At 47.2% G+C, this 26,609-nt stretch overlaps 1 protein-coding gene across 2 annotated transcripts in view; it reads right to left on the reverse strand.

The window, feature by feature from the left end:
* Nucleotides 1–26,609, reverse strand: part of PPRC1 (PPARG related coactivator 1) — a 79,126-nt gene that overhangs the window by 42,816 nt on the left and 9,701 nt on the right. For both annotated transcript variants that reach the window (XM_063962360.1, XM_063962359.1), the window contains 5 exons: nucleotides 16,539–19,503; nucleotides 16,395–16,448; nucleotides 5,749–5,806; nucleotides 4,229–4,296; nucleotides 3,182–4,007 (listed from right to left, as the gene is read on the reverse strand). In XM_063962360.1, coding sequence (XP_063818430.1) covers nucleotides 3,182–4,007; nucleotides 4,229–4,296; nucleotides 5,749–5,806; nucleotides 16,395–16,448; nucleotides 16,539–19,503 — 3,971 coding nt within the window. The remainder of the gene's footprint in view (nucleotides 1–3,181; nucleotides 4,008–4,228; nucleotides 4,297–5,748; nucleotides 5,807–16,394; nucleotides 16,449–16,538; nucleotides 19,504–26,609) is intronic.

Raw genomic sequence — 26,609 nt, forward strand, 5'->3', positions numbered from 1 at the left:
GGACCATTCGTCCAGCAAATCCCCTGAGATCTGCCGAATGGAATCGCTTCGTAAGAAGCCACCATTTTTCCCAGGACTCCTGTGCATTGATGCACTGATACTTGGCCTGGTTTTAGGAGGTTTCTGACTAGGTCGAATAACTCCTTGGCTTTTTCCTCCCGGAGGAACACCTTTTTCTGGGCTATGCCCAGAATCATTCCTAAGAACAGCAGACGTATCGTCGGAAAACAGCTGCGATTCTTGGAATATTTAGAACCCAGTCGTGCTGTCGTAGAACTACTTTAGATAGTGCTCTTCCGACCTCCAACTGTTCTCTGGAACTTGCCCTTTTCAGGATATCGTCCAAGTAAGGGATAATTTAGATGCCTTTTTTCTTTGAAGAAACATCTTTTCGGCCATTACCTTGGTAAAAGGCCCGGGGTGCCGTGGATAATTCAAACGGCATCGTCTGAAACTGATATTGACAGTTCTGTACCACGAACCAGAGGTACCCTTGTTGAGAAGGGCAAATTTGGACATGGAGGTAATCCTTGATGTCCAGGGACACCATATAGTCCCCTTTTTTTCGGTTCGCTATCACTGCTCTGAGTGACTCCATCTCGATTTGAACCTTTTATGTAAGTGTTCAAAGATTTCAGTTTAGACTATGTCTCACCAAGCCGTCTGGCTTCAGTACCACAATATAGTGTGGAAAAATAATACCCTTTTCCTTGTTGTAGGAGGGGTACTTTGATTATCACCTGCTGGATATACAGCTTGTGAATTGTTTCCAATGCTGCCTGTCGGAGGGAGCCGTTGGTAAAGCAGACTTCAGAAACCTGCGAGGAGAAGATGTCTCGACTCTCCAATCTGTACCCCTGGGATAATACTTGTACTATCTAGGGGTCAACCTGCGAGTGATCCCACTGCGCGCTGAGACTCTTGAGACTACCCCCCCACCTTGAGTCCGCTTGCATGGCCCCAGCGTCATGCTGAGGACTTGGCAGACGCGGTGGAGGGCTTCTTTTCCTGGGAAGGGGCTGCCTGCTGCAGTCTACTTCCCTTACCTCTATGTCTGGGCAGATATGACTGGCCTTTTGCCTGCATGCCCTCATGGGAAAGGAAGGATTGAGGCTGAAAAGACGGTGTCTTTTTCAGCTGAGATGTAACTTGGGGTAAAAAGGTTGGATTTCCCAGCTGTTGCCGTGGTCCCCAGGTCCGATGGACCGACCCCAACTAACTCCTTCCCTTTATACGGCAATACTTCCATGTGCCGTATGGGATCTGTATCACCTGACCACTGTCGTGTCCATGACATCTTCTGGGTGATATGGACAACGTACTTATCTTGATGCCAGAGAGCAAATATCCCTCTGTGCATCTCACGTACATATATATAGAATGCATCCTATTAAATGCTCTATATGAATAAAATATTTTCAGTCAGGGAATCCGACCAAGCCAACCCAGCACTGCATCTCCAGGCTGATGGCGATCGCTGGTCGCAGTATAACCACCGTATGTGTGTATATACTTTTTAGGATATCTTTCCAGCTTCCTATCAGCTGGCTCCTTGAGGGCGGCCGTATCTGGAGACGGTAACGCCACTTGATAAGCGTGTGAGCGCCTTATCACCCTAAGGGGTGTTTCCCAACGCGCCCTAATTTCTGGCGGGAAAGGGTATAACGCCAATATTTGCTATCGGGGTAACCCCACGCATCATCACACACTTCATTTTATTTTATCTGATTCAGGAAAAACTACAGGTAGTTTTTTCACTCCCACATAATACCCTTTTTTGTGGTACTTGTAGTATCAGAAATATGCAACACCTCCTTCATTGCCCTTAACGTGTGGCCCTAATGAGAAATACGTTTGTTTATTCACCGTCGACACTGGATTCAGTGTCCGTGTCTGTGTCTGTGTCGACCGACTGAGGTAAATGGGCGTTTTTAACGCCCCTGACGGTGTTTCTGAGACGCCTGGACCGGTACTAATAGTTTGTCGGCCGTCTCACGTCGTCAACCGACCTTGCAGCGTGTTGACATTCTCACGTAATTCCCTAAATAAGCCATCCATTCCGGTGTCGACTCCCTAGAGAGTGACATCACCATTACAGGCAATTTCTCCGCCTCCTCACCAACATCGTCCTCATACATGTCGACACACACGTACCGACACACAGCACACACACCGGGAATGCTCTGACAGAGGACAGGACCCACACTAGCCCTTTGGGGAGACAGAGGGAGAGTTTGCCAGCACACACCAAAACGCTATAATTATATAGGGACAACCTTATATAAGTGTTTTCCCTTATAGCATCTTTATATATATCTCAATATCGCCAAAATCAGTGCCCCCCCTCTCTGTTTTAACCCTGTTTCTGTAGTGCAGTGCAGGGGAGAGCCTGGGAGCCTTCTCTCCAGGCTTTCTGTGAGAGAAAATGGCGCTGTGTGCTGAGGAGATAGGCCCCGCCCCTTTTTCGGCGGGCTCGTCTCCCGCTATTTAGTGAATCTTGGCAGGGGTTAAATATCTCCATATAGCCTCTGGGGGCTATATGTGAGGTATTTTTCGCCAAAAAAAGGTTTTCATTTGCCTCCCAGGGCGCCCCCCTCCCAGCGCCCTGCACCCTCAGTGACTGCCGTGTGAAGTGTGCTGAGAGGAAAATGGCGCACAGCTGCAGTGCTGTGCGCTACCTTTAGAAGACTGCAGGAGTCTTCAGCCGCCGATTCTGGACCTCTTCTTACTTCAGCATCTGCAAGGGGGCCGGCGGCGCGGCTCCGGTGACCATCCAGGCTGTACCTGTGATCGTCCCTCTGGAGCTGATGTCCAGTAGCCAAGAAGCCAATCCATCCTGCACGCAGGTGAGTTCACTCCTTCTCCCCTAAGTCCCTCGTTGCAGTGATCCTGTTGCCAGCAGGACTCACTGTAAAATAAAAAACCTAAGCTAAACTTTCTCTAAGCAGCTCTTTAGGAGAGCCACCTAGATTGCACCCTTCTCGGCCGGGCACAAAAATCTAACTGGAGTCTGGAGGAGGGTCATGGGGGGAGGAGCCAGTGCACACCACCTGATCGGAAAGCTTTACTTTTTGTGCCCTGTCTCCTGCGGAGCCGCTATTCCCCATGGTCCTTTCAGGAACCCCAGCATCCACAAGGACGATAGAGAAAGGCATTTAACAAATTACAGCCAGCGACTTACGTTCTTCTCCTCTTTGATGGAGGGGATCTTGAACGAGACGTTGAAGAAGAGGAGGAGGATGAACCAGAACAACTACGACTTGACCGCTCGCTCCCTGTAGATTGCTGGGGACTGGGGGATCTGGTGTACTTCCTGTAGCAGCGCAGAGACCTCCGAGACACAGAGTTCTCCCTTTTTACATCAGTTCTACTCTCTCCACAGTCACTGTGATAAGGCAAGGGGTCGGAGGACCTTAATACTGAGCCCGGTGGACTGTTTCCTGCCGATTCTGCTGTAGCAGGTATCCTATGGTCCAGAGGAGCATTACTATCTTTTTGGATACTTTTATAAGGTGCTTCTGGCTTCACCAAGCCACAGTCCGTACTTTGGTTGGGGACAACTGAAGGTGCACTTGATGCAGGCAGCTTTGGAGGGGATTTCTTCTGTTGTGTGTTGAACTGCACAATGGGCTTTATTGTAATATGTTGATGGTGCTTGACATTCCAGCGAGACCCTTCCTCGCACTGAGCTGGTGGGGTCAGTGTTGCGGTGGTTGCAGCGTTACCATCAGTAACTGGACTCTGCTCACGGCAGGAGGCAGAAAGGAAGCAGTAATCGTGTTCACCCGATGCCACGTGGACAGGAGGCAATGCCACGTGTGTGACAGACCCATTCCGGTTTCTCAGTCTGCCCCGTGGAAACGGTATCGCCTCAATGAGCTTTGTGGTCTTCAAGGGTGAAGAGTGGCTTCTCGCCAGACCATGCAAAGACTTGGATTTCCCCAGCAAGGGCCCAGAAATAACAGCCTTGCAATCAGGGCGTGATGGAGCGGCGGGAGGGGCGACACCTTTAAGATAAAATAACATTTGCGTCACAGACTGCTGTATAGCCATGAGGGAACAGCTTAGGATTTATCTACGGCAGATGTGGGCAGTCTGACTTCACCCATTGGGCAAAGACCCCAGAAGGGTTACCTAAACTATATTTACTGTATGGTAATTTAACCAATTCGTTAACCTACGTATTTTATGCATCTGTAACGTATTATAGGTCACAGAGTATACATACCAGCTGTATTAGCCAGCTTAGGTGCCGCATGTTTATCATGTATCTTCTCGTCTACAGGTTTTCTAGACCTGCAAAGGAAACAAATATTCATAGATCAAGAACAAGAACAGACTTGATGCCAGCACAGAGCGTTTCAGACTAAAATAAAATAAAAAAACAATCCGCAGCGTACAAGGCGAAGGGGGATCAGATTTTACCCAAATCCCTGTACAGAGACGCATGTTACAGTTCACGCACTTCAAGGCTTTTGTTTCCTCCAATAGAGCAAAATACATTATTCAGTAACCGCAAGAATTGGTGTCTTTGCAAAAAAACAGATGTCAGAATAACTCATATTTGGAGGTAAAGATATTTCCAGTACGTTCTATATTGTCAAGTGACTTCATTTTCATTTACAATAAATATTTAATTTATAGCACATGCTGAACCCACTTACTGGAAACGCAATTTGAAGTTCCAGTAGTTTCCCATCTCAGCGTTAAACACTCTTAACAAATAAAAAAGTATAAACTACAAAAACATTTTCTTCTCTGCGCACAGAAACAAAAATCAACACTTGCTGGACAAACACTAGAGGCCTAAGCACACAGATGTAGGAGGGGGAATTCAATTAGCTGCAGGACTTCCTGAGGGTGGTTAGCTGCCAGGTTAAGAGCCTGAAACTGCTCACTTACCGCCCGCGGAAAGCCCCACGTGTGGATTTCTGCTGGCACCTTAGGAGGTTGCGAATACAACCCCCAGAGTTTACCTCGCTGTCTAACTGCATAGCTCCGGGCACTGTTCCCAAAATCTATACCTTACCAATGAATATAAATGAACACCACCAGGTACATTACCTGGTAGCTAAAAGCCTGCCGTACGTCGGTATCCGGTCTGTAGCTCTACACTAAAAAGGTCTACAGTCAATAGGTCGACCACTAATGGTCTATATGCATTAGATCAAAACAGTAGTTTTTTTTTTTAAGGGGATTTAAAAAAAAAAAAAAAATTTGCAACTTTTGCTGCATTTACCATCCATGTCACAAACTATTCCCTTAAGTAACCTTGCGGCAAGCGAAACGGAGCCAGCAGCGTGGGGAGTGGACGCATTTCATAAAATGGACTATCCATGTCACAAAATGATCACCATTAGTAACCTTGTGGCGAGCGGAGCGACCAACCACGCCCAAAGCATGGCGAGCGAACGCATTTAAAAAAATTGGGGTAAAAAAATGTTTAGAAACAAGACCCAATTTTTGTGTCAAACTTTTGACCCTGTCGACCTAATGACTACTTGTCTAATGTCTATTCGTAAGTCCCACGGCTAATTAAATCATTCTTCCCCCCCCCCCCCCCCCCCCAGACTGTAGTCGGCCAATATTTCTTAAAGGTACGGTTCAGCCTTCACTGAGCTCTGCAGTCCAGACAGATTTAGTTTACCCTAGAATAAGCGGTGAACTGCGCATTAGACACAGTTTTACCAATGTAGGTGGAATTTCCCTTTATAGATCACACTAAGAACGGCTTCTCAACTCACTTACCCAGAGATGCCTACAGCCAATTTATCAGGACTGGGAGGGGGACATTTCTCATCTTTTTCTGAAAAGAACCAAATTTGGTGAAATACTGCATGTAAAGGATTGTAATGCACAGAACACATAACACTGCTAGACTCTAATTGTATTCAAAAGGGCCCTAACACACTGGGCGATGTTAGCCATTTTAACGACCAACATTATCATCGATGGTCGAAATTTTTTTTCCCACCAACGATTTCTGCCTGCACACGGGATGATATCGATGGGCAAATTGGACGATATGAGAGTACATACATCTATATCGTCCAAATTGACTTGCATCTATAAACAAGGATAGATCAACGATGAACGATTGCGGGACCGATATGAACAATTTATCATTCATTTTTGAACGATATCGATCATCGTTATCGCCAACTGTGTAGGGCCCAATACTCTTTTTACATTATGACACAGTGTCTTCAATGGTCACGAATCAGATAGGATATTTATAGAAATCACACAGAACAGCTGCCGAACGCTTTGTGTTAGAGCATGAAACATCAGTGAACTATAAGCGTAGGGGCCGGAATATTCCCAAAAGGCAGTAAAAGGGAGTTTCCCTGCAGATTAAAGTAATTGTCCTGCCACCGGAAGGCAGCAGCTGTTTTGCGCCCTGCAGTAAGTGTGGTATCCCAAGTGTGTGGCCACAGAACTACTTAACGTATATGTTGAGAAAATTTGAGGAGGATCATGGGACCTAATTCGGAGTTGATCGCAGCAGCAAGTTTGTTAGCAATTGGGCAAAACCATGTGCACTGCAGGGGAGGCAGATATAACATGTGCAGAGAGTGTTAGATTTGGGTGGGGTGTGTTCAATCTGCAATCTAATTTGCAGTGTAAAAATAAAGCAGCCAGTGTTTACCCTGCACAGAAACAAAATAACCCACCCAAATCTAACTCTCTCTGCACGTTATATCTGCCTCCCCTGCAGTGCACATGGTTTTGCCCAACTGCTAACAAACTTGCTGCTGCGATCAACTCAGAATTACCCCCATTGTCGGCCAAAATGAGCAGCCTTTGTACAACCACATGAACAGGCTGCTGGGAAAACCGGACGTAATCGTGGCTCTTCTTGTGCGACTTGACAGTCAATGTGTATGGCCTAACCCGGACACTGTGGCTGAGCAGAAGAACAGGTCTGTGTGGTTAACTTTAGGTAGCACAGCCCAGGACAAACCAAGAAAAAAGGCAAAATACAAAAATGCAACACGAAAATAGACAACGTTTTAAGTAACTAACATTGAACCCACGAAATCCCAGAGCTATGTTTCATTAGTTCAGTCTTGGATAAAGTTCAATTTAGGGCCGGTACATCACCAACCGTGCGTAGTACGGCTTATAATATCCACCTGTGTATTTGTAAGACAGTGACCTTGTCCCACTCTAGTCTTTTCCCACCCTCACACACTGAAGTCTCATTTTATAGCATGAAGGTGAAATAAATTCTGTTGTAAAGAGTATTGAGTATCCCGCACAGAACATAAAATAAGTAAATTAAATTATTTTTGAACCAGCTTGTGCATGAATTAGCTCACATTAATTTAGTATCAACGCCGGAGGTGCTCCACGGAACTGAATATCACCTACTCAAAAAAAGGAAACCCAGAAATGATTCCCAGAAGAGAAAAAAAAATCCCTTTGTGGAGCACTCTTTTATGTATATACCGTATATACTCGAGTATAAGCCGACTTTCTCAGCACTTTTTTTTGTGCTGAAAAAGCCACCTCGGCTTATACTCGAGTCAGTGCAGGCAGAGGCAGAGCAGTGTGAAGGAGGGACATGGAGCGCACAGCGCGCGGCGCTCCTGTGTCCCTCCTGCATCTCCGGCGGCAGCAGCGGCGGTTCTATTACAGGAAATACCCGTTCGTGACCTCTGATCACGAACCGGCACTTCCTATAATAGACCCGCCGCGGCCGCCGAAGATGCAGGAGGGACACAGGAGAGCCGCGCACGCTGTGTGCTTCGTGTCCCTCCAGAAGACAGCGCGGGATCGACGGAGGGGTAAGTAACAGCACTGTGGGGCATACCTGGCACTTGGGGAGGGAACGTATCTGGCAGCACTGTGGGGGCATATCTGGCAGCACTGTGGGGGCATATCTGGCAGCACTGTGGGGGCATATCTGGCAGCACTGTGGGGGCATATCTGGCAGCACTGTGGGGGCATATCTGGCAGCACTGTGGGGGCATAACTGGCAGCACTGTGGGGGCATATCTGGCAGCACTGTGGGGGCATATCTGGCAGCACTGTGGGGGCATAACTGGCAGCACTGTGGGGGCATAACTGGCAGCACTGTGGGGGCATATCTGGCAGCACTGTGGGGGCATATCTGGCAGCACTGTGGGGGCATATCTGGCAGCACTGTGGGGGCATATCTGGCAGCACTGTGGGGGCATATCTGGCAGCACTGTGGGGGCATAACTGGCAGCACTGTGGGGGCATAACTGGCAGCACTGTGGGGGCATATCTGGCAGCACTGTGGGGGCATATCTGGCAGCACTGTGGGGGCATATCTGGCAGCACTGTGGGGGCATATCTGGCAGCACTGTGGGGGCATATCTGGCAGCACTGTGGGGGCATAACTGGCAGCACTGTGGGGGCATATCTGGCAGCACTGTGGGGGCATATCTGGCAGCACTGTGGGGGCATATCTGGCAGCACTGTGGGGGCATATCTGGCAGCACTGTGGGGGCATAACTGGCAGCACTGTGGGGGCATATCTGGCAGCACTGTGGGGGCATATCTGGCAGCACTGTGGGGGCATATCTGGCAGCACTGTGGGGGCATATCTGGCAGCACTGTGGGGGCATAACTGGCAGCACTGTGGGGGCATAACTGGCAGCACTGTGGGGGCATATCTGGCAGCACTGTGGGGGCATATCTGGCAGCACTGTGGGGGCATAACTGGCAGCACTGTGGGGGCATAACTGGCAGCACTGTGGGGGCATATCTGGCAGCACTGTGGGGGCATATCTGGCAGCACTGTGGGGGCATATCTGGCAGCACTGTGGGGGCATATCTGGCACTGAGGGCTGTGTACGGCTAGAGCTGCATTTCCCACCCTAGGCTTATACTCGAGTCAATAAGTTTTCCCAGGTTTTTGTGGTAGAATTAGGTGCCTCGGATTATATTCGGGTCGACTTATACTCGAGTATATACGGTAATTAGTAATTTAATAAAACATAACTTTTATTCACTCTTGTTAAAAGACTAACTAAACATGGACATACAATACAAACACAATAATCATGTATATTATACGCTCACCAAATAATAATAATGGTAGTGGTGGTATTATAAAGCATTAAATGAATAAATACATGTAACACATCAATACACCAGAATAAAACTTTAAGTGTTAATTCATAGTCATCTCCAGCTAATGGTACCCTTAAATTAATTCTTAATAGGTTGCTGTTATTTCAAAACATTCCATGTAGTTCATTCATTGGCAATCAATTTTGGATAACATGCATTAAATCATAAGCAATGTGCCACAGGTGCTAAAATTGAACATACCATAATTTGCATACAACCTCATAAGTGAGTTATAGCTCATGCTCCCTGTGAGCAGAAGAGATTATCATCCTCTGCATATGGATCTAGGAGTTATCCTGCAAATTACCCAGAAAGCCAAATATTCACAATAATAGTTCATTCTTATAACAGTTACTATTGTAGCATGACTTTGGAATGATGGTGTAAATTATAAACCATGATGTGGCAAACATGCCTATCCCTTATATAGGTGTCAGGTATTAATTTCAATGCACTAGATTGGATAGATAGAGACAGCGTGGCAATCTGCAGCCCCTTCTGCTGCCTCCGTCTTCAGTGAGCGGACGAAGGTGAGAGCGGAGCACGCTGGCCGGAGAAAGATACAGTGAGCAGCCCCGTCTCCCGTGTGTGGTGTTAGGTGGTCCTGAGTACACGATTCATAGCAGGAACCAAATGCGCCGGAGAAGACACCTGAAAAGGGAGAGAAAGAAGGGTACCTGACTTGTTTAGCTGAAAGGTGTAGACGTGTAAATGCTGTTCCCCCTGCAGTGGGGAATCAGCAAACGGCTAGAACGCGTTTCACCATGATGGGCTTAATCACCTGTGTTAGGCTCACAGGTGATTAAGCCCTTCGTGGTGAAACGCGTTCTGGCCGTTTGCCGACGGAAATACTGGGAAGCGCGTGGAGGACCCTAAATCGTCGCTGATGACAACTGGGTCTGTGAGGTTAGCAAAACCGGCTGGTGTTAAAAAAATTTTTTTTTTATTTTAAAGGTTTGTCTTTTTCCCTATGTAAAGAAGGGAAAGATTTTTACAGCCGGATCCAATCCCCTCCCGTCGCTTATTACAATTTCCCTTCCTAGTGTAAAGGGGGAAAACGTTGTCTAATTGGCGTGTAGTGTGTCAGACATGTCTAAAGCAAGAGCACGCGGGTTGGCAGCTCCGGGGTGTGCGACTCCTGTTAGACAAGGACGCACTACCTGTAAGCAATGTTCCGTCTAGGTCATGGGAAGATACCCCTGCAAGACGATGGAAGAATTTCTCATCAAGTTAACGCCGCCCGCACAAGCAGAAAAGAATGTGCGCATGGCAGTTAAAAGATCTCTTCCGATTGTAACAGAGGAGGAGGGTCTTATTATGGATACGAAGGCAGGTGAGTTGATTGAATCTAATCTAGACGCAGATTCTCCGGAAGAGGACACAGCGATCTCAGGTCTTGATTCATTGATTGACGCGGTGAAAGAGATCCTAAACTTTAAGGCAGTAGGAGGTAAAGGAGCCTGAGGAATTCGAATTGTTCGAATCCCAAAAAAACGCGTTCAGCAGTCTTTCCTATTCCTAAATCTCTCCAAGTTCAGATGGAGGCGGCTTGGAAACAACCAGATAAACGTTTTCAATTTCCGAAACGGTTTCAAGTGACTTACCCTTTACCTAAAGGTGTAATGGATAAATGGGAGACTCCGCCGGCAGTGGATGCATCCTTAGGAAGATTGTCAAAAAAAGACAATCTTACCGATACCTAATGTAACGACTTTAAAGGATGCTTCAGACCGAAAGGTTGACACAGCTTTAAAGTCGATTTTTGTAGCAGCAGGTGCGGCACAGAGACCTACGCTCATCTGTGCTTGGGTTAACAAGGCCATGGGAGCATGGGCTAGCCGTATTGTACAGCCTATTGAGGAGAAAAATAGCTTGGAAGAGATTACCCAGCTAGCTGAACACATTAGAGAATCTGCTTCATACTTGTGTCAGGCCTCAAAGGATACTAGCAGGATTGTATCGCGCATCTCAGCATCCGCCATATCTGCTAGACGGATTTTATGGCTCAGAGAATGGCAAGGAGACTGACACCAAGAAGGCGATGGAAGCCATTCCCTTTGGGGGTGGAATGCTTTTTGGTCCAGAATTGGACAAATGGATTGCAAGGCTACGGCAGGGAAGTCCACATTCCTTCCAACTCCTTATACGAGAACCACTCCACAGGTTGAGAGGTTATTCGGGTCCAAGGTTTAATTCGTTTAGATCTCAGTCCTTTCGGGCCCGAAGCAGAGGTTTCGGTACGCCGGCACGTGGGGGCAGAGGTAGAGGCCGCTCACAGGCGACAACCAGAAAGCAGGATCAACCTGCTGACAAGACCGTGACATGACGGTCCCCCAGCTCACCTGGTGGGGGCACGTCTGGAAGGTTTTCAGGACATATGGGCCACAACCTCCACGGAACTTTGGATAAACCACATAATCTCACAAGGGTACAGGATGGAATTTCAACAGCGACCGCACAGTCAGTTTTTTTACAACTGGTTTGCCTCGGTGCCCTCTGAAGGCGAATGCACTACTGACTTTAATTCAAAAATTGCTACGGTCAGAGGTTATTACTCCAGTTCCTCTCTTTCAGAGAGGAACGGGCTTTTATTCCAATCTTTTTGTCGTGCTAAAACCAGATGGGACAGTCAGGGCAATACTCAATTTAAAAGCTTTAAACCAGTTTCTACAGGTTTACAAATTCAAAATGGAATCAATCCAATCGGTCATTGCAGGTTTGGAACAGGGCGAGTTCATGGTATCCATGGACAAAGGATGCATACCTGCATATCCCGATTTGGGCTCCCCACCAAGCTTACCTACGGTTTGCGCTGGTGAAGGATCATTACCAGTTCAGAGCCTTACCGTTCGGTCTATCGACTGCGCCACGGATCTTCACAAAGATCATGTCGGTAATGGTTGCAGGATTGAGACTTTTAGGGGTCACAATAATACCCTACCTAGACGATCTTCTGATCAAGGCCTTCTCACAGGAGAAGCTGATAGAAGATGCTCAGACATCTCACCGATTTCTCGTTCAACACGGGTGCATAGTGAATATCCAGAAATCCAACCTTATTCCAACTCAGCGGATTCAGTTCCTAGGTCTCCTCTTGGACACCGTGAAATTGAAAATTTTCCTGCCAGAGTCCAAGATCCAGGACATACAGAAGTTGGTGGCTCAGGTACTACGGACACAGACTGTTTCTCTGCACCTCTGTGTGCAACTACTTGGAAAGATGGTGGCGTCGTTCGAAGCTCTTCAGTACGGCAGACTTAATTTCCGACCATTTCAGATGAACCTCATTGTTCAGGGAGCGGGTTCGCACTGGCTTCTTCATCGGAGAATCCGACATCAACCGACGTACGAGTCTCCTTGATATGGTGGTCGTTACACAAGAATCTCGCAGCAGGGAAGAGATTCGGAATATGGAATTGGAGGATCCTGACAACGGACGCTAGTCTCAGAGGTTGGGGTGCCGTCTTCGAGGACCATCAGTATCAGGGACGATGGACGTTACAGGAGAGCAAATTGCCCATCAACATTCTCGAACTAAGCAGTTTACAATGCACTTCTCCTCGACGAAGACCTGGTCATGAATCAGTACGTGAGGATATAGTCGGACAATGTCACAACGACGGCTTACATAAACAGTCAGGGAGGAACAAAGAGCAGGATGGCGTTCCGAGAAGCCACAAGGATATTGTTGTGGGCAGAAAGGCGAAACGTCATCCTCTCGGCAGTGTTCATTCCAGGTGTGGAGAACTGGGAAGCAGATTATCTCAGTCGCCAGGACATGCACCCGGGAGAGTGGTGCCTGCATCCACGGATTTTCGACATGGTGGTGAGGAGATGGGGTCTTCCTCAAGTAGACCTAATGGCGTCTCTGCAGAACCACCAGCTGCCCAGATATGTGCCCAAAACAAGGGATCCGGCAGCAAAAGGAGTGGACGCATTAACACTTCCTTGGGGTTACAAAAAGGTTTACATCTTTCCACCGATCCCAGGGTTCTGAAGAGGTTGAAACGAGAACGAGTGTGGGCGATTCTAATCGCACCAGATTGGCCACGCAGGAGTTGGTACTCGGATCTACAGGGTTTGTTAGCGGACGACCCTTGGCGGTTACCTCAGAGAGAGGACCTGCCATCTCAAGGCCCGTTTCACCATCCGGACCTGAACAGGCTGAGTTTAACAGCGTGGCTATTGAAACCCGGATCTTAAGGAACAGAGGGATACCTAGAACGGCTATTCCTACGATGATTGAGGCTCGAAAACCGGTCACAGCCATGCATTATTACAGAATTTGGAAGCGGTACATAGACTGGTGTCAGGAACGTGGATGGAATTCGACGACCTTCCACTTATCTAGACTTTTCCTTTTCCTTCAGGCCGGCCTAGAGTTAGGTCTGCGGCTGGGATCTCTGAAGGTTCAAGTGTCGGCTCTTTCCATCCTTTTTCAACAGCGGTTGGCATCCTTGCCAGAGGTTCAAACCTTTTTACAGGGGGTTCTGAGGATACAGCACCCTTTTCGTCCACCCACTACACCATGGGATTTAAATTTGGTATTAGATTTTTTTTTAAATCGCCACTCTGAGCCGTTACCGAGAACAGACCTGAAACATCTCTCTTGGAAGGTAACGTTGTTTGCTGGCCTTGGCTTCGGCTAGGCGGGTTTCTGAGTTAGGAGCCTTATCGTGTAAGGAGTCCTTTTTTGATTTTTCACGAGGATCGGGCAGAACTCGGTACAAGAGCGGATTTCCTTCCTAAAGTTGTTTCGGGGTTTCATGTAAACCAGCCGATTGTGGTCCCATCTTTCCAGTGTCTTGCAGATGGGGATGTATCCTTGGATGTTGTCCGAGCGTTGCGGGTGTACGTACACATTACGTCGTCCTTTCGGAAGTCGGACCATTTATTTGTCCTTTATGATGGGCCAAAAGGGTTGGCCGGCTTCTAAGCAGTCTGTGTCTCGGTGGATTAGGCTTGCCATTCGGCAAGCTTATGTTTCCTGTGGTAAACAGGTTCCGGTACAGACAGGTGCTCATACCACCCGATCAGTGGGTGCCTCCTGGGCAGCTGCCAGAGGTGTTTCCACTGCTCAACTTTGTAGAGCGGCGACGTGGTCCTCAGCCCACACGTTTGCAAAGTTTTACAAGTTTGATACCTTTGCGTCTGAAGAGTTTAAGTTCGGACGTTTGGTTTTGCAGGCGGCAGACAGCACTCCCTCCCTGGGAGATAACTTTGGGACGTCCCCTAATGTCTAAGGAACCTCCAGTGTCCCCTAGTGGATGAAAGAGAAAGGAGGATTTTGGTACTTACCGATAAATCCATTTCTCTGAATCCTCTAGGGGACCCTGGACGCCCGCCTCGGTGCTGTCATTCTTGCTGTGTTTATGGTTCTTGTTCAAACAGTTTGTACAAACAGTGTTCGTTTTTCAGTTAAAGAAGTTCTGGGATGCTGTTTGATAGGTTGTACTGTTCGGTTCCTCGCCCGGTGCTATAGTATCATGTCCTATTCTCTCAGTCAAATTTTCAAAACTGAGGGAGGAGGGATGTGAAGGGGGAGGAGTCGGCTGTGCAGACAATTCTAATTTTAGATTGTGCCACACCTCCGGTTGCAAGCTTCACACCCCTAATGTCTAAGGAACCTCCAGTGTCCCCTAGAGCACAGGTTCTCAAACTCGGTCCTCAGGACCCCACACAGTGCATGTTTTGCAGGTCTCCTCACAGAATCACAAGTGACATAATTAGCTCCACCTGTGGACCTTTTAAAATGTGTCAGTGAGTAATTAATACACCTGTGCACTTGCTGGGTCACCTGCAAAACATGCACTGTGTGGGGTCCTGAGGACCGAGTTTGAGAACCCCTGCCCTAGAGGATTCAGAGAAATGGATTTATCGGTAAGTACCAAAATCCTCCTTTTCAGTGTATTGTTACATAGTAATAAAGATCACTCTCAGGGATACAGTTACGATACCTACAGTGCTGTTTTCTTGGATTAAATTCTACTCGATCATAATTATTACAGTATATGTCTATATTATCTGTACCTCTATTTTTTTTCTATTTTTTCATTTTCGGTGTTTGCCCTCCTCCCGGTGGCGAATTTGGTCCCTGCGATGCCTAGTGTAATCAGGGCCATCTAATACCGCAAACGGAGGAGAAAGGGCCTATCACTGTATCTCCCGTTTCGTGACCAGCGTTTGCTTGTCCCGCTCTCACCCCCCGTCCGCTCACGGAAGACGGCGGCAGCAGAAGGGGCGGCATATTCTCAAGCTGTCTCTATCCAATCTAGTGCATTGAAATTAATACCCGACACCTATATAAGGGATAGGGCATGTTTGCCACATCATGGTTTATAATTTACACCATCATTCCAAAGTCATGCTACAATAGTAACTGTTATAAGAATTAACTATTATTGTGAATATTTGGCTTTCTGGGTAATTTGCAGGATAACTCCTAGATCCATATGCAGAGGATGATAATCTCTTCTGCTCACAGGGAGCATGAGCTATAATTCACTTATGAGGTTGTATGCAAATTATGCTATCATGTTCAATTTTAGCACCTGTGGCACATTGCTTATGATTTAATGCATGTTATCCAAAATTGATTGCCAATGAATGAACTACATGGAATGTTTTGAAATAACAGCAACCTATTAAGAATTGATTTAAGGGTACCATTAGCTGGAGATGACTATGAATTAACACTTAAAGTTTTATTCTGGTGTATTGATGCGTTACATGTATTTATTCATTTAATGCTTTATAATACCACCACTACCATTATTATTTGGTGAGCGTATAATATACATGATTATTGTATTTTTATTGTATGTCCATGTTTAGTTAGTCTTTTAACAAGAGTGAATAAAAGTTATGTTTTATTAAATTACTAATTATATACATAAAAGAGTGCTCCACAAAGGGATTTTTTTCTTCTGGGAATCATTTCTGGGTTTCCTTTTTTTGAGTAGGTGAAAGAAATTACCAGATGTTGTACTTTAAGGCTATGTTCACACCTGACAAAATGGGAGCCTGAAATGCCATGTGTACTACGTTAGGTGCACTGCCTTCACTATAGAGCTTAATAAGGCATTCTTAAGGCTTTCATCATGCTTGTCTGCAAGACACTAACTTGCGAGAACGGCAAATTGTCCGAGTATGTACATCTATAATATTGCAGAGAAAGCAAATCACCAGTATAAGGAACCAGTGCAACCAAGTCCCCCCCCCCCCCCCCCCCCCACAGTGACGGTACTTCCCGATAGCCAAATATCAGAACAGTTGCGCCATACACTTACCCTCATATTTTTCAAACTGTTCCAGAAAGCTGCTTAGGTCTGATGCCACAATACCTTAATAAAGGGAGAAAGAAAATGTAGCATCATGAACTACACACACTACAAGTTATACTCTCCCATACACTAAACATCCTCATAAGTTACCTGACTCGCAAGTGAAACTTTTCTCCGGTTCCCCGTGATTGGATACTGGTAAAGTGGCCTGGACGCGTTTCCCTGATGGACAGACCTCTTCTGCAAGAGAAGGTAGGGCAGGCTCTTGGGCGCTTTGGTTAGGGAGGATACATGCCGTTACAGGGTTACTTTCCACTGCCATCTTTGAAGTGTCACATTGAGTGGTTGGAATGTTGACATCAACCTTTGGTTTAATCATGGGAACAATGGAAGACTTAGCGGCTACAGGTGTAGGAACTTCTTGTGTGCAGACACCAGCAAGTACAGTCTGCTCAGGCTCAGCAGGTTTTAATGCAGACACAGGAGGAGATTTCTCTGCTCCCAGATGGGGACTGGGCACGGTTACAGAAGACACAATTGATGGCTTTATCTGATAGCCAAGCTTTTGAGCCTTTTTTAAGATTTCCATTATTTTGAAGACGGTCTGGTTTGTAGACTGTTGGTCAATAGAAGTAACATTTGCCTTGATGGACTCTAGTGGAGGTTTAGACTGGACTTTCTCAACAGCTTTGCTAGGTGATGACTGTAAATCAGACTTAAGGTTGGGACATATTTGTGGACAAACTTTGGATGATGCCTTATATGTAGATTTGGTATACTCAACAGTTTCTAGTGTTTCTCTAGATTTTTTTGTACTGATCCCGTTACGCCCGGGCTTCTGCGATGGTATTTGGTTTGCTTTATCCCTAACAAGCACAATATCCTGGTTACAGTGTTCTACAGATGGAAAAGGGGTAACTTTGGGCATCTTCTCAGCAGGCAGTACATTTACACTTGCAGTACTAAAGGGAGCAGGGTTTTCAGCAGAGCTTTGCATGCATCTGTAATCAGGCATCATTGGGATAACTCGAGAGTTTGACCAGTAAGGTGGGGGCGGCTCAGAAACCCAACCAGTAGGATGCACTGGCCCCACCGCAATAGGTGGTGGGGGAAATGAAGGCCAACCCAGCACTGGTGGAGGTGGTTGCATGGGTATTATAGGTGGCATGCAGTTTGGAAATTGTGGCACTACTGGCAAAGGTGGCAGGCCAGGATAAAATGCAGGATATGAAGGGACAAGTGGCCAGTTGGATGGATAGAAAGGCGGTGGTACATTTGGTTGGGAAGCTACCACAGGAGGTGGAATAAGGTCTACAATATTTGTACAGGCTGATTCAGTTGGTTTCAGCTGTGGAGCCTCCTGGCTGTATACAGACGTTAGAGCCACATTTGGTGCGACAGATCCCAATCTTACAGGAACATTAAGCTCAGAGGTACATTCCTCAGCCTTACTCGGGGCAGCTCGTTTTCCCTCCACTGAGGTTTTATTTAATTTCATTGGTACAATCAAACAGGGGAGTTCTGCCAACTCTGTTGGTGGCTCGGGAATGGATGGCCATTTACTACAAGACACATTGTCATTCTCTTGCTCAGGGTTTGGTTTGCGGTGCTGAAACCGCTTCCTATATTCACTTAGGCTAAGTGACTTGGGCTTGGTGTCTTTGGTACACTGTGTAGAATCACAATCTTTGACATCTTCACTTTTTGAGAGATTCAATTCCTCCATACTTGAAGTCTCATTTAAATGGACATCAGGTACTGCAGTAACCAACATGTCCTGGCCACTCGCCTCTTCAAACTGCGCATCATCACTTACAGCAGATTCTGGAGCCACATCAGGTCCTGAGCTCTGATCTCCATCACGTCTTAGGTTACTTTCCTCTAATGCATAGTCCACGTCAGCAACTCTTTTTATACAATTTTGCTTCTCTTTTTCCACACAAGCAGACACGTCTTTACAGGCCTCAGCTGTCATTTTTCGCACAGGGTTGGTACTGTCCAAGCTTGCTCGGGTTCTCAATTTGGTACGACCCACCCTCGATGTGCGTAGTTCCATCTGGGAATCCTTTTTCACCTGCTCCAATGTTTTCATTAAAACATCAGACTCCTGCATTGCAGGGTTACTTAAGCAGCTTGGGGCAGGTTGGATGGCGCTTTGCTGTGTTACTGTATGCGGCGCATCCTGTGATTTGTCTTCACTATCTAGTTTATTTTTTACTTTTTTATCTTTGCTGGATTTTTTTCTCTTCAGTCGTAGCCTTTCCTTGCCAGCAAGTGGCACACAGATCACTGGGTCATCGATCTTCTGAGAATCTGGAGCCAATCCCTCTAAGTCTGGGTTACAGCCATCAGTGCTGCTTTTATTATCCAAAGTTAAATTAACAGTACCATCAGTAGTCAAAGGTTTAGTGGCTATGTCGTCCACACCAGGCACAATTGTGGACTCCTTGTTCAAACACTCCTTTACCTTCACGGAATCCACTGTAATCTCTATACTGGACAGAGGTTTTCCACGATTCGTTTCATGTCCGGGATCACACTGCTCGGACGCGGATTCAGGTGACAGTTGGGTTTTCACATGCAATTCCCCAGGGGAGTCGGGTGTAGGACAATTGTCCTCTGAAGACATTGGGCTCAGGTCATCCCCTGGGTGTTCCACAACTACAGGTACTTTTATACATTCCCCCTGATCAGACACTATCTCAAGAAACACAGAATCGCTCAAGAGGCTTTCATCATCATCTGGGTCTACGCACACAGTTACAGCAGGTAGGCAGTAAGGGTGCATGTATTTCACCAGGTCGTGAAGGGTAAAATTCTCTATATTAACGATACAAGGTGTGCCCTGCTTCAGGTACCGCTCACGTTCCAGTTCTCTGATCTCCGTTACAGTCTCAATAGCAAAATCTTTGTCAAAGGCCAGTAAGCCGGGGCTTTTCTCTGGAGTTTGAACCTCTTCATCTTCTCCATCACTACGTTGTCGGGTCGGCTCTGTTCTTCGTTCTCTGCGAAGTAAACATCCTCTTACGCTTCTTCTCCTCTTGCGCCTTTTTGATGTAGAGCCAATACAGTCTGGAAAAAGGTCCCAGTTTGGCCCAGAGCCGCGGTCGTCCATCTGTGAAGGAAAGCCATAAGATATGCATCAGCTCTGCTCTACAACCTTACAGGTGCCATATGGAAATGACCCACACACAGCAAAGTACTTATGATTCCATGCACAAAAGAATTGAACACAGTCAGCAAGGAGAAAATGTCCTACTCTAATGTAAAAGGATAAAACCCTCTCTCTCTCTCAACAGTCCAGGATTAAAGGATATCCAGTTTTGAGAACAGGCAACTTACTTCGTGCTCGATCACCTACGCTAAAGTACGTCAGACTTTAAAACCTGTACAGTTTCATGAGTTGGAATATCCCTCTTATATGTGACCCACTATTAGGCCGATGCTTTCATGGTGTGGTGGGACAGATTAGAAATTACAAGAAAAAGGGTAGGGCAGATAAAACAAACAATTCTGTGCATGGAGCCCTATGTCCTGGTGTATCTGAATATTAATTTAAATGAGGCCAGACTATCTGTTCTTACACTATGGCTATCCCCTGGCTAGCAGAATGTTGGCTCTTTTTAGGATTCCTCCCTTAGGGAATTAAGATTATCTACACTGTGTTACTTCTCTTCCACTCGTAATCCATTTGGGGGACATTGCTGACTGTTAGAGTGATGGCACAAGGAGCAAGCACTAAATAGTTAACTAAAAACTAAGTTCTGCTCACCTCCAACACATCCCACTCTAGTTAACAAAGCCACATGGAGGCAAAAAAAAAAAAAAAAATGTTTTACTTACCGATAAATCTATTTCTCATAGTCCGTAGTGGATGCTGGGGACTCCGTCAGGACCATGGGGAATAGCGGCTCCGCAGGAGACAGGGCACAAAAGCAAGCTTTTAGGATCACATGGTGTGTACTGGCTCCTCCCCCTATGACCCTCCTCCAAGCCTCAGTTAGGTACTGTGCCCGGACGAGCGTACACAATAAGGAAGGATCTTGAATCCCGGGTAAGACTCATACCAGCCACACCAATCACACCGTACAACTTGTGATTTGAACCCAGTTAACAGTATGATAACAATGAAGTAGCCTCTAAAAAAGATGGCTCACAACAATAATAACCCGATTTTTTTGTAACAATAACTATGTACAAGTAATGCAGACAATCCGCACTTGGGATGGGCGCCCAGCATCCACTACGGACTATGAGAAATAGATTTATCGGTAAGTAAAATCTTATTTTCTCTAACGTCCTAGTGGATGCTGGGGACTCCGTCAGGACCATGGGGATTATACCAAAGCTCCCAAACGGGCGGGAGAGTGCGGATGACTCTGCAGCACCGAATGAGAGAACTCCAGGTCCTCCTCAGCCAGGGTATCAAATTTGTAGAATTTAGCAAACGTGTTTGCCCCTGACCAAGTAGCTGCTCGGCAAAGTTGTAAAGCCGAGACCCCTCGGGCAGCCGCCCAAGATGAGCCCACCTTCCTTGTGGAATGGGCATTTACAGATTTTGGCTGTGGCAGGCCTGCCACAGAATGTGCAAGCTGAATTGTACTACAAATCCAACGAGCAATAGTCTGCTTAGAAGCAGGAGCACCCAGCTTTTTGGGTGCCTACAATATAAACAGCAAGTCAGACTTTCTGACTCCAGCCGTCCTGGAATTATAATAAGATTTTACTTACCGATAAATCTATTTCTCGGAGTCCGTAGTGGATGCTGGGGTTCCTGAAAGGACCATGGGGAATAGCGGCTCCGCAGGAGACAGGGCACAAAAAGTAAAGCTTTTCCAGATCAGGTGGTGTGCACTGGCTCCTCCCCCTATGACCCTCCTCCAGACTCCAGTTAGGTACTGTGCCCGGACGAGCGTACACAATAAGGGAGGATTTTGAATCCCGGGTAAGACTCATACCAGCCACACCAATCACACCGTACAACCTGTGATCTAAACCCAGTTAACAGTATGATAACAGCGGAGCCTCTGAAAGATGGCTTCCTTCAACAATAACCCGAATTAGTTAACAATAACTATGTACAATTTATGCAGATAATCCGCACTTGGGATGGGCGCCCAGCATCCACTACGGACTCCGAGAAATAGATTTATCGGTAAGTAAAATCTTATTTTCTCTATCGTCCTAGTGGATGCTGGGGTTCCTGAAAGGACCATGGGGATTATACCAAAGCTCCCAAACGGGCGGGAGAGTGCGGATGACTCTGCAGCACCGAATGAGAGAACTCCAGGTCCTCCTTAGCCAGAGTATCAAATTTGTAAAATTTTACAAACGTGTTCTCCCCTGACCACGTAGCTGCTCGGCAAAGTTGTAATGCCGAGACCCCTCGGGCAGCCGCCCAAGATGAGCCCACCTTCCTTGTGGAGTGGGCCTTTACAGATTTAGGCTGTGGCAGGCCTGCCACAGAATGTGCAAGTTGGATTGTGCTACAGATCCAACGAGCAATCGTCTGCTTAGACGCAGGAGCACCCATCTTGTTGGGTGCATACAATATAAACAACGAGTCAGATTTTCTGACTCCAGCTGTCCTTGCAATATATATTTTTAATGCTCTGACAACGTCCAGTAACTTGGAGTCCTCCAAGTCACTTGTAGCCGCAGGCACTACAATAGGCTGGTTCAGATGAAATGCTGACACCACCTTAGGGAGAAAATGCGGACGAGTCCGCAGTTCTGCCCTGTCCGAATGGAAAATCAGATATGGGCTTTTGTAAGATAAAGCTGCCAATTCTGATACTCTCCTGGCAGAAGCCAGGGCTAGAAGCATGGTCACTTTCCAAGTGAGATATTTCAAATCCACCTTTTTTAGTGGTTCAAACCAATGAGATTTTAGAAAGTCCAAAACCACATTGAGATCCCACGGTGCCACTGGAGGCACCACAGGAGGCTGTATATGCAGCACTCCCTTAACAAAGGTCTGGACTTCAGGGACTGAAGCCAATTCTTTTTGAAAGAAAATCGACAGGGCCGAAATTTGAACCTTAATAGATCCCAATTTGAGACCCATAGACAATCCTGATTGCAGGAAATGTAGGAATCGACCCAGTTGAAATTCCTCCGTCGGAGCACTCCGATCTTCGCACCACGCAACATATTTTCGCCAAATTCGGTGATAATGTTGCACGGTTACTTCCTTCCTTGCTTTAATCAAAGTAGGAATGACTTCTTCCGGCATGCCTTTTTCCTTTAGGATCCGGCGTTCAACCGCCATGCCGTCAAACGCAGCCGCGGTAAGTCTTGAAACAGACAGGGACCCTGCTGAAGCAAGTCCCTCCTTAGAGGTAGAGGCCACGGATCTTCCGTGATCATCTCTTGAAGTTCCGGGTACCAAGTCCTTCTTGGCCAATCCGGAACCACTAGTATCGTTCTTACGCCTCTTTGCCGTATAATTCTCAATACTTTTGGTATGAGAGGCAGAGGAGGAAACACATACACCGACTGGTACACCCAAGGCGTTACCAGCGCGTCCACAGCTATTGCCTGCGGATCTCTTGACCTGGCGCAATACCTGTCCAGTTTTTTGTTGAGGCGAGACGCCATCATGTCCACCATTGGTCTTTCCCAACGGGTTACCAGCATGTGGAAGACTTCTGGATGAAGTCCCCACTCTCCCGGGTGAAGATCGTGTCTGCTGAGGAAGTCTGCTTCCCAGTTGTCCACTCCCGGGATGAACACTGCTGACAGTGCTATCACATGATTCTCTGCCCAGCGAAGAATCCTTGCAGCTTCTGCCATTGCACTCCTGCTTCTTGTGCCGCCCTGTCTGTTCACATGGGCGACTGCCGTGATGTTGTCCGACTGGATCAACACCGGTTTTCCCTGAAGCAGAGGTTCTGCCTGGCTTAGAGCATTGTATATTGCTCTTAGTTCCAGAATGTTTATGTGAAGAGACGTTTCCAGACTCGTCCATACTCCCTGGAAGTTTCTTCCTTGTGTGACTGCTCCCCAGCCTCTCAGGCTGGCGTCCGTGGTCACCAGGATCCAATCCTGTATGCCGAATCTGCGGCCCTCCAATAGATGAGGACTCTGCAACCACCACAGAAGAGACACCCTTGTCCTTGGAGACAGGGTTATCCGTAGGTGCATCTGAAGATGCGACCCTGACCATTTGTCCAACAGATCCCTTTGGAAAATTCTTGCGTGGAATCTGCCGAATGGAATTGCTTCGTAAGAAGCCACCATTTTTCCCAGGACTCTTGTGCATTGATGTACAGACACCTTTCCTGGTTTTAGGAGGTTCCTGACAAGCTCGGATAACTCCTTGGCTTTTTCCTCCGGGAGAAAAACCTTTTTCTGAACAGTGTCCAGAATCATCCCTAGGAACAGCAGCCGAGTTGTCGGCATTAACTGGGATTTTGGAATATTCAGAATCCACCCGTGCTGTTTTAGCACTTCTTGAGACAGTGCTAATCCCATCTCTAGCTGTTCTCTGGACCTTGCCCTTATTAGGAGATCGTCCAAGTATGGGATAATTAATATGCCTTTTCTTCGAAGAAGAATCATCATCTCGGCCATTACCTTTGTAAAGATCCGAGGTGCCGTGGACAATCCGAACGGCAGCGTCTGAAACTGATAGTGACAGTTTTGTACAACGAACCTGAGGTACCCCTGGTGTGAGGGGTAAATTGGAACGTGGAGATACGCATCCTTGATGTCCAAGGATACCATAAAGTCCCCCTCTTCCAGGTTCGCTATCACTGCTCTGAGTGACTCCATCTTGAACTTCTTTATGTACAGGTTCAAGGACTTCAGATTTAGAATAGGCCTTACCGAGCCATCCGGCTTCGGTACCACAAAAAGAGTGGAATAATACCCCTTCCCTTGTTGTAGAAGAGGTACCTTGACTATCACCTGCTGAGAGTACAGCTTGTGAATGGCTTCCAAAACCGTCTCCCTTTCGGAGGGGGACGTTGGTAAAGCAGACTTCAGGAAACGGCGAGGTGGATCTGTCTCTAATTCCAACCTGTACCCTTGAGATATTATCTGCAGGATCCAGGGATCTACCTGCGAGTGAGCCCACTGCGCGCTGTAATTTTTGAGACGACCGCCCACCGTCCCCGAGTCCGCTTGAGAAGCCCCAGCGTCATGCTGAGGCTTTTGTAGAAGCCGGGGAGGGCTTCTGTTCCTGGGAAGGAGCTGCGTGTTGCTGTCTCTTCCCTCGACCTCTGCCTCGTGGCAGATATGAATAGCCCTTTGCTCTCTTATTTTTAAAGGAACGAAAGGGCTGCGGTTGAAAAGTCGGTGCCTTTTTATGTTGGGGAGTGACTTGAGGTAGAAAGGTGGATTTCCCGGCTGTAGCTGTGGCCACCAAATCTGATAGACCGACTCCAAATAACTCCTCCCCTTTATACGGCAAAACTTCCATATGCCGTTTTGAATCCGCATCGCCTGTCCACTGTCGCGTCCATAAAGCTCTTCTGGCCGAAATGGACATAGCACTTACCCGTGATGCCAGTGTGCAGATATCCCTCTGTGCATCACGCATATAAAGAAATGCATCCTTTATTTGTTCTAACGACAGTAAAATATTGTCCCTGTCCAGGGTATCAATATTTTCAATCAGGGACTCTGACCAAACTACCCCAGCACTGCACATCCAGGCAGTCGCTACAGCTGGTCGTAGTATAACACCTGCATGTGTGTATATACTTTTTTGGATATTTTCCATCCTCCTATCTGATGGATCTTTAAGTGCGGCCGTCTCAGGAGAGGGTAACGCCACTTGTTTAGATAAGCGTGTTAGCGCCTTGTCCACCCTAGGAGGTGTTTCCCAGCGCTCCCTAACCTCTGGCGGGAAAGGGTATAATGCCAATAATTTCTTTGAAATTATCAGCTTTTTATCAGGGGCAACCCACGCTTCATTACACACGTCATTTAATTCTTCTGATTCAGGAAAAACTATAGGTAGTTTTTTCACACCCCACATAATACCCTGTTTAGTGGTACCTGTAGTATCAGCTAAATGTAACGCCTCCTTCATTGCCAAAATCATATAACGTGTGGCCCTACTGGAAAATACGGTTGATTCGTCACCGTCACCACTGGAGTCAGTGCCTGTGTCTGGGTCTGTGTCGACCGACTGAGGCAAAGGGCGTTTCACAGCCCCTGACGGTGTTTGAGTCGCCTGGACAGGCACTAATTGATTGTCCGGCCGCCTCATGTCGTCAAACGACTGCTTTAGCGTGTTGACACTATCCCGTAGTTCCATAAATAAAGGCATCCATTCTGGTGTCGACTCCCTAGGGGGTGACATCCTCATATTTGGCAATTGCTCCGCCTCCACACCAATATCGTCCTCATACATGTCGACACACACGTACCGACACACAGCAGACACACAGGGAATGCTCCTAACGAAGACAGGACCCACTAGCCCTTTGGGGAGACAGAGGGAGAGTTTGCCAGCACACACCAAAAGCGCTATATATATATATATCAGGGATAGCCTTATAATAAGTGCTCCCTTATAGCTGCTTTGTTATATCAAAATATCGCCATAAATTTGCCCCCCCCTCTCTGTTTTACCCTGTTTCTGTAGTGCAGTGCAGGGGAGAGACTTGGGAGCCGTCCTGACCAGCGGAGCTGTGAGAGGAAATGGCGCCGTGTGCTGAGGAGATAGGCCCCGCCCCTTTTCCGGCGGGCTCGTCTCCCGCTATTTAGTGAATCCAGGCAGGGGTTAAATATCTCCATATAGCCTCTGGGGGCTATATGCGAGGTATTTTTAGCCTTTATATAGGTTACATTTGCCTCCCAGGGCGCCCCCCCCCAGCGCCCTGCACCCTCAGTGACTGCGTGTGAAGTGTGCTGAGAGGAAAATGGCGCACAGCTGCAGTGCTGTGCGCTACCTTTAGAAGACTGCAGGAGTCTTCAGCCGCCGATTCTGGACCTCTTCTGACTTCAGCATCTGCAAGGGGGCCGGCGGCGCGGCTCCGGTGACCATCCAGGCTGTACCTGTGATCGTCCCTCTGGAGCTGATGTCCAGTAGCCAAGAAGCCAATCCATCCTGCACGCAGGTGAGTTGACTCCTTCTCCCCTCAGTCCCTCGCTGCAGTGATCCTGTTGCCAGCAGGAATCACTGTAAAATAAAAAACCTAGCTAAACTTTTTCTAAGCAGCTCTTTAGGAGAGCCACCTAGATTGCACCCTTCTCGGCCGGGCACAA

Source organism: Pseudophryne corroboree, chromosome 3 (assembly GCF_028390025.1).
Source record: "Pseudophryne corroboree isolate aPseCor3 chromosome 3, aPseCor3.hap2, whole genome shotgun sequence".
Taxonomy (NCBI): Eukaryota; Metazoa; Chordata; class Amphibia; order Anura; family Myobatrachidae; genus Pseudophryne; species Pseudophryne corroboree.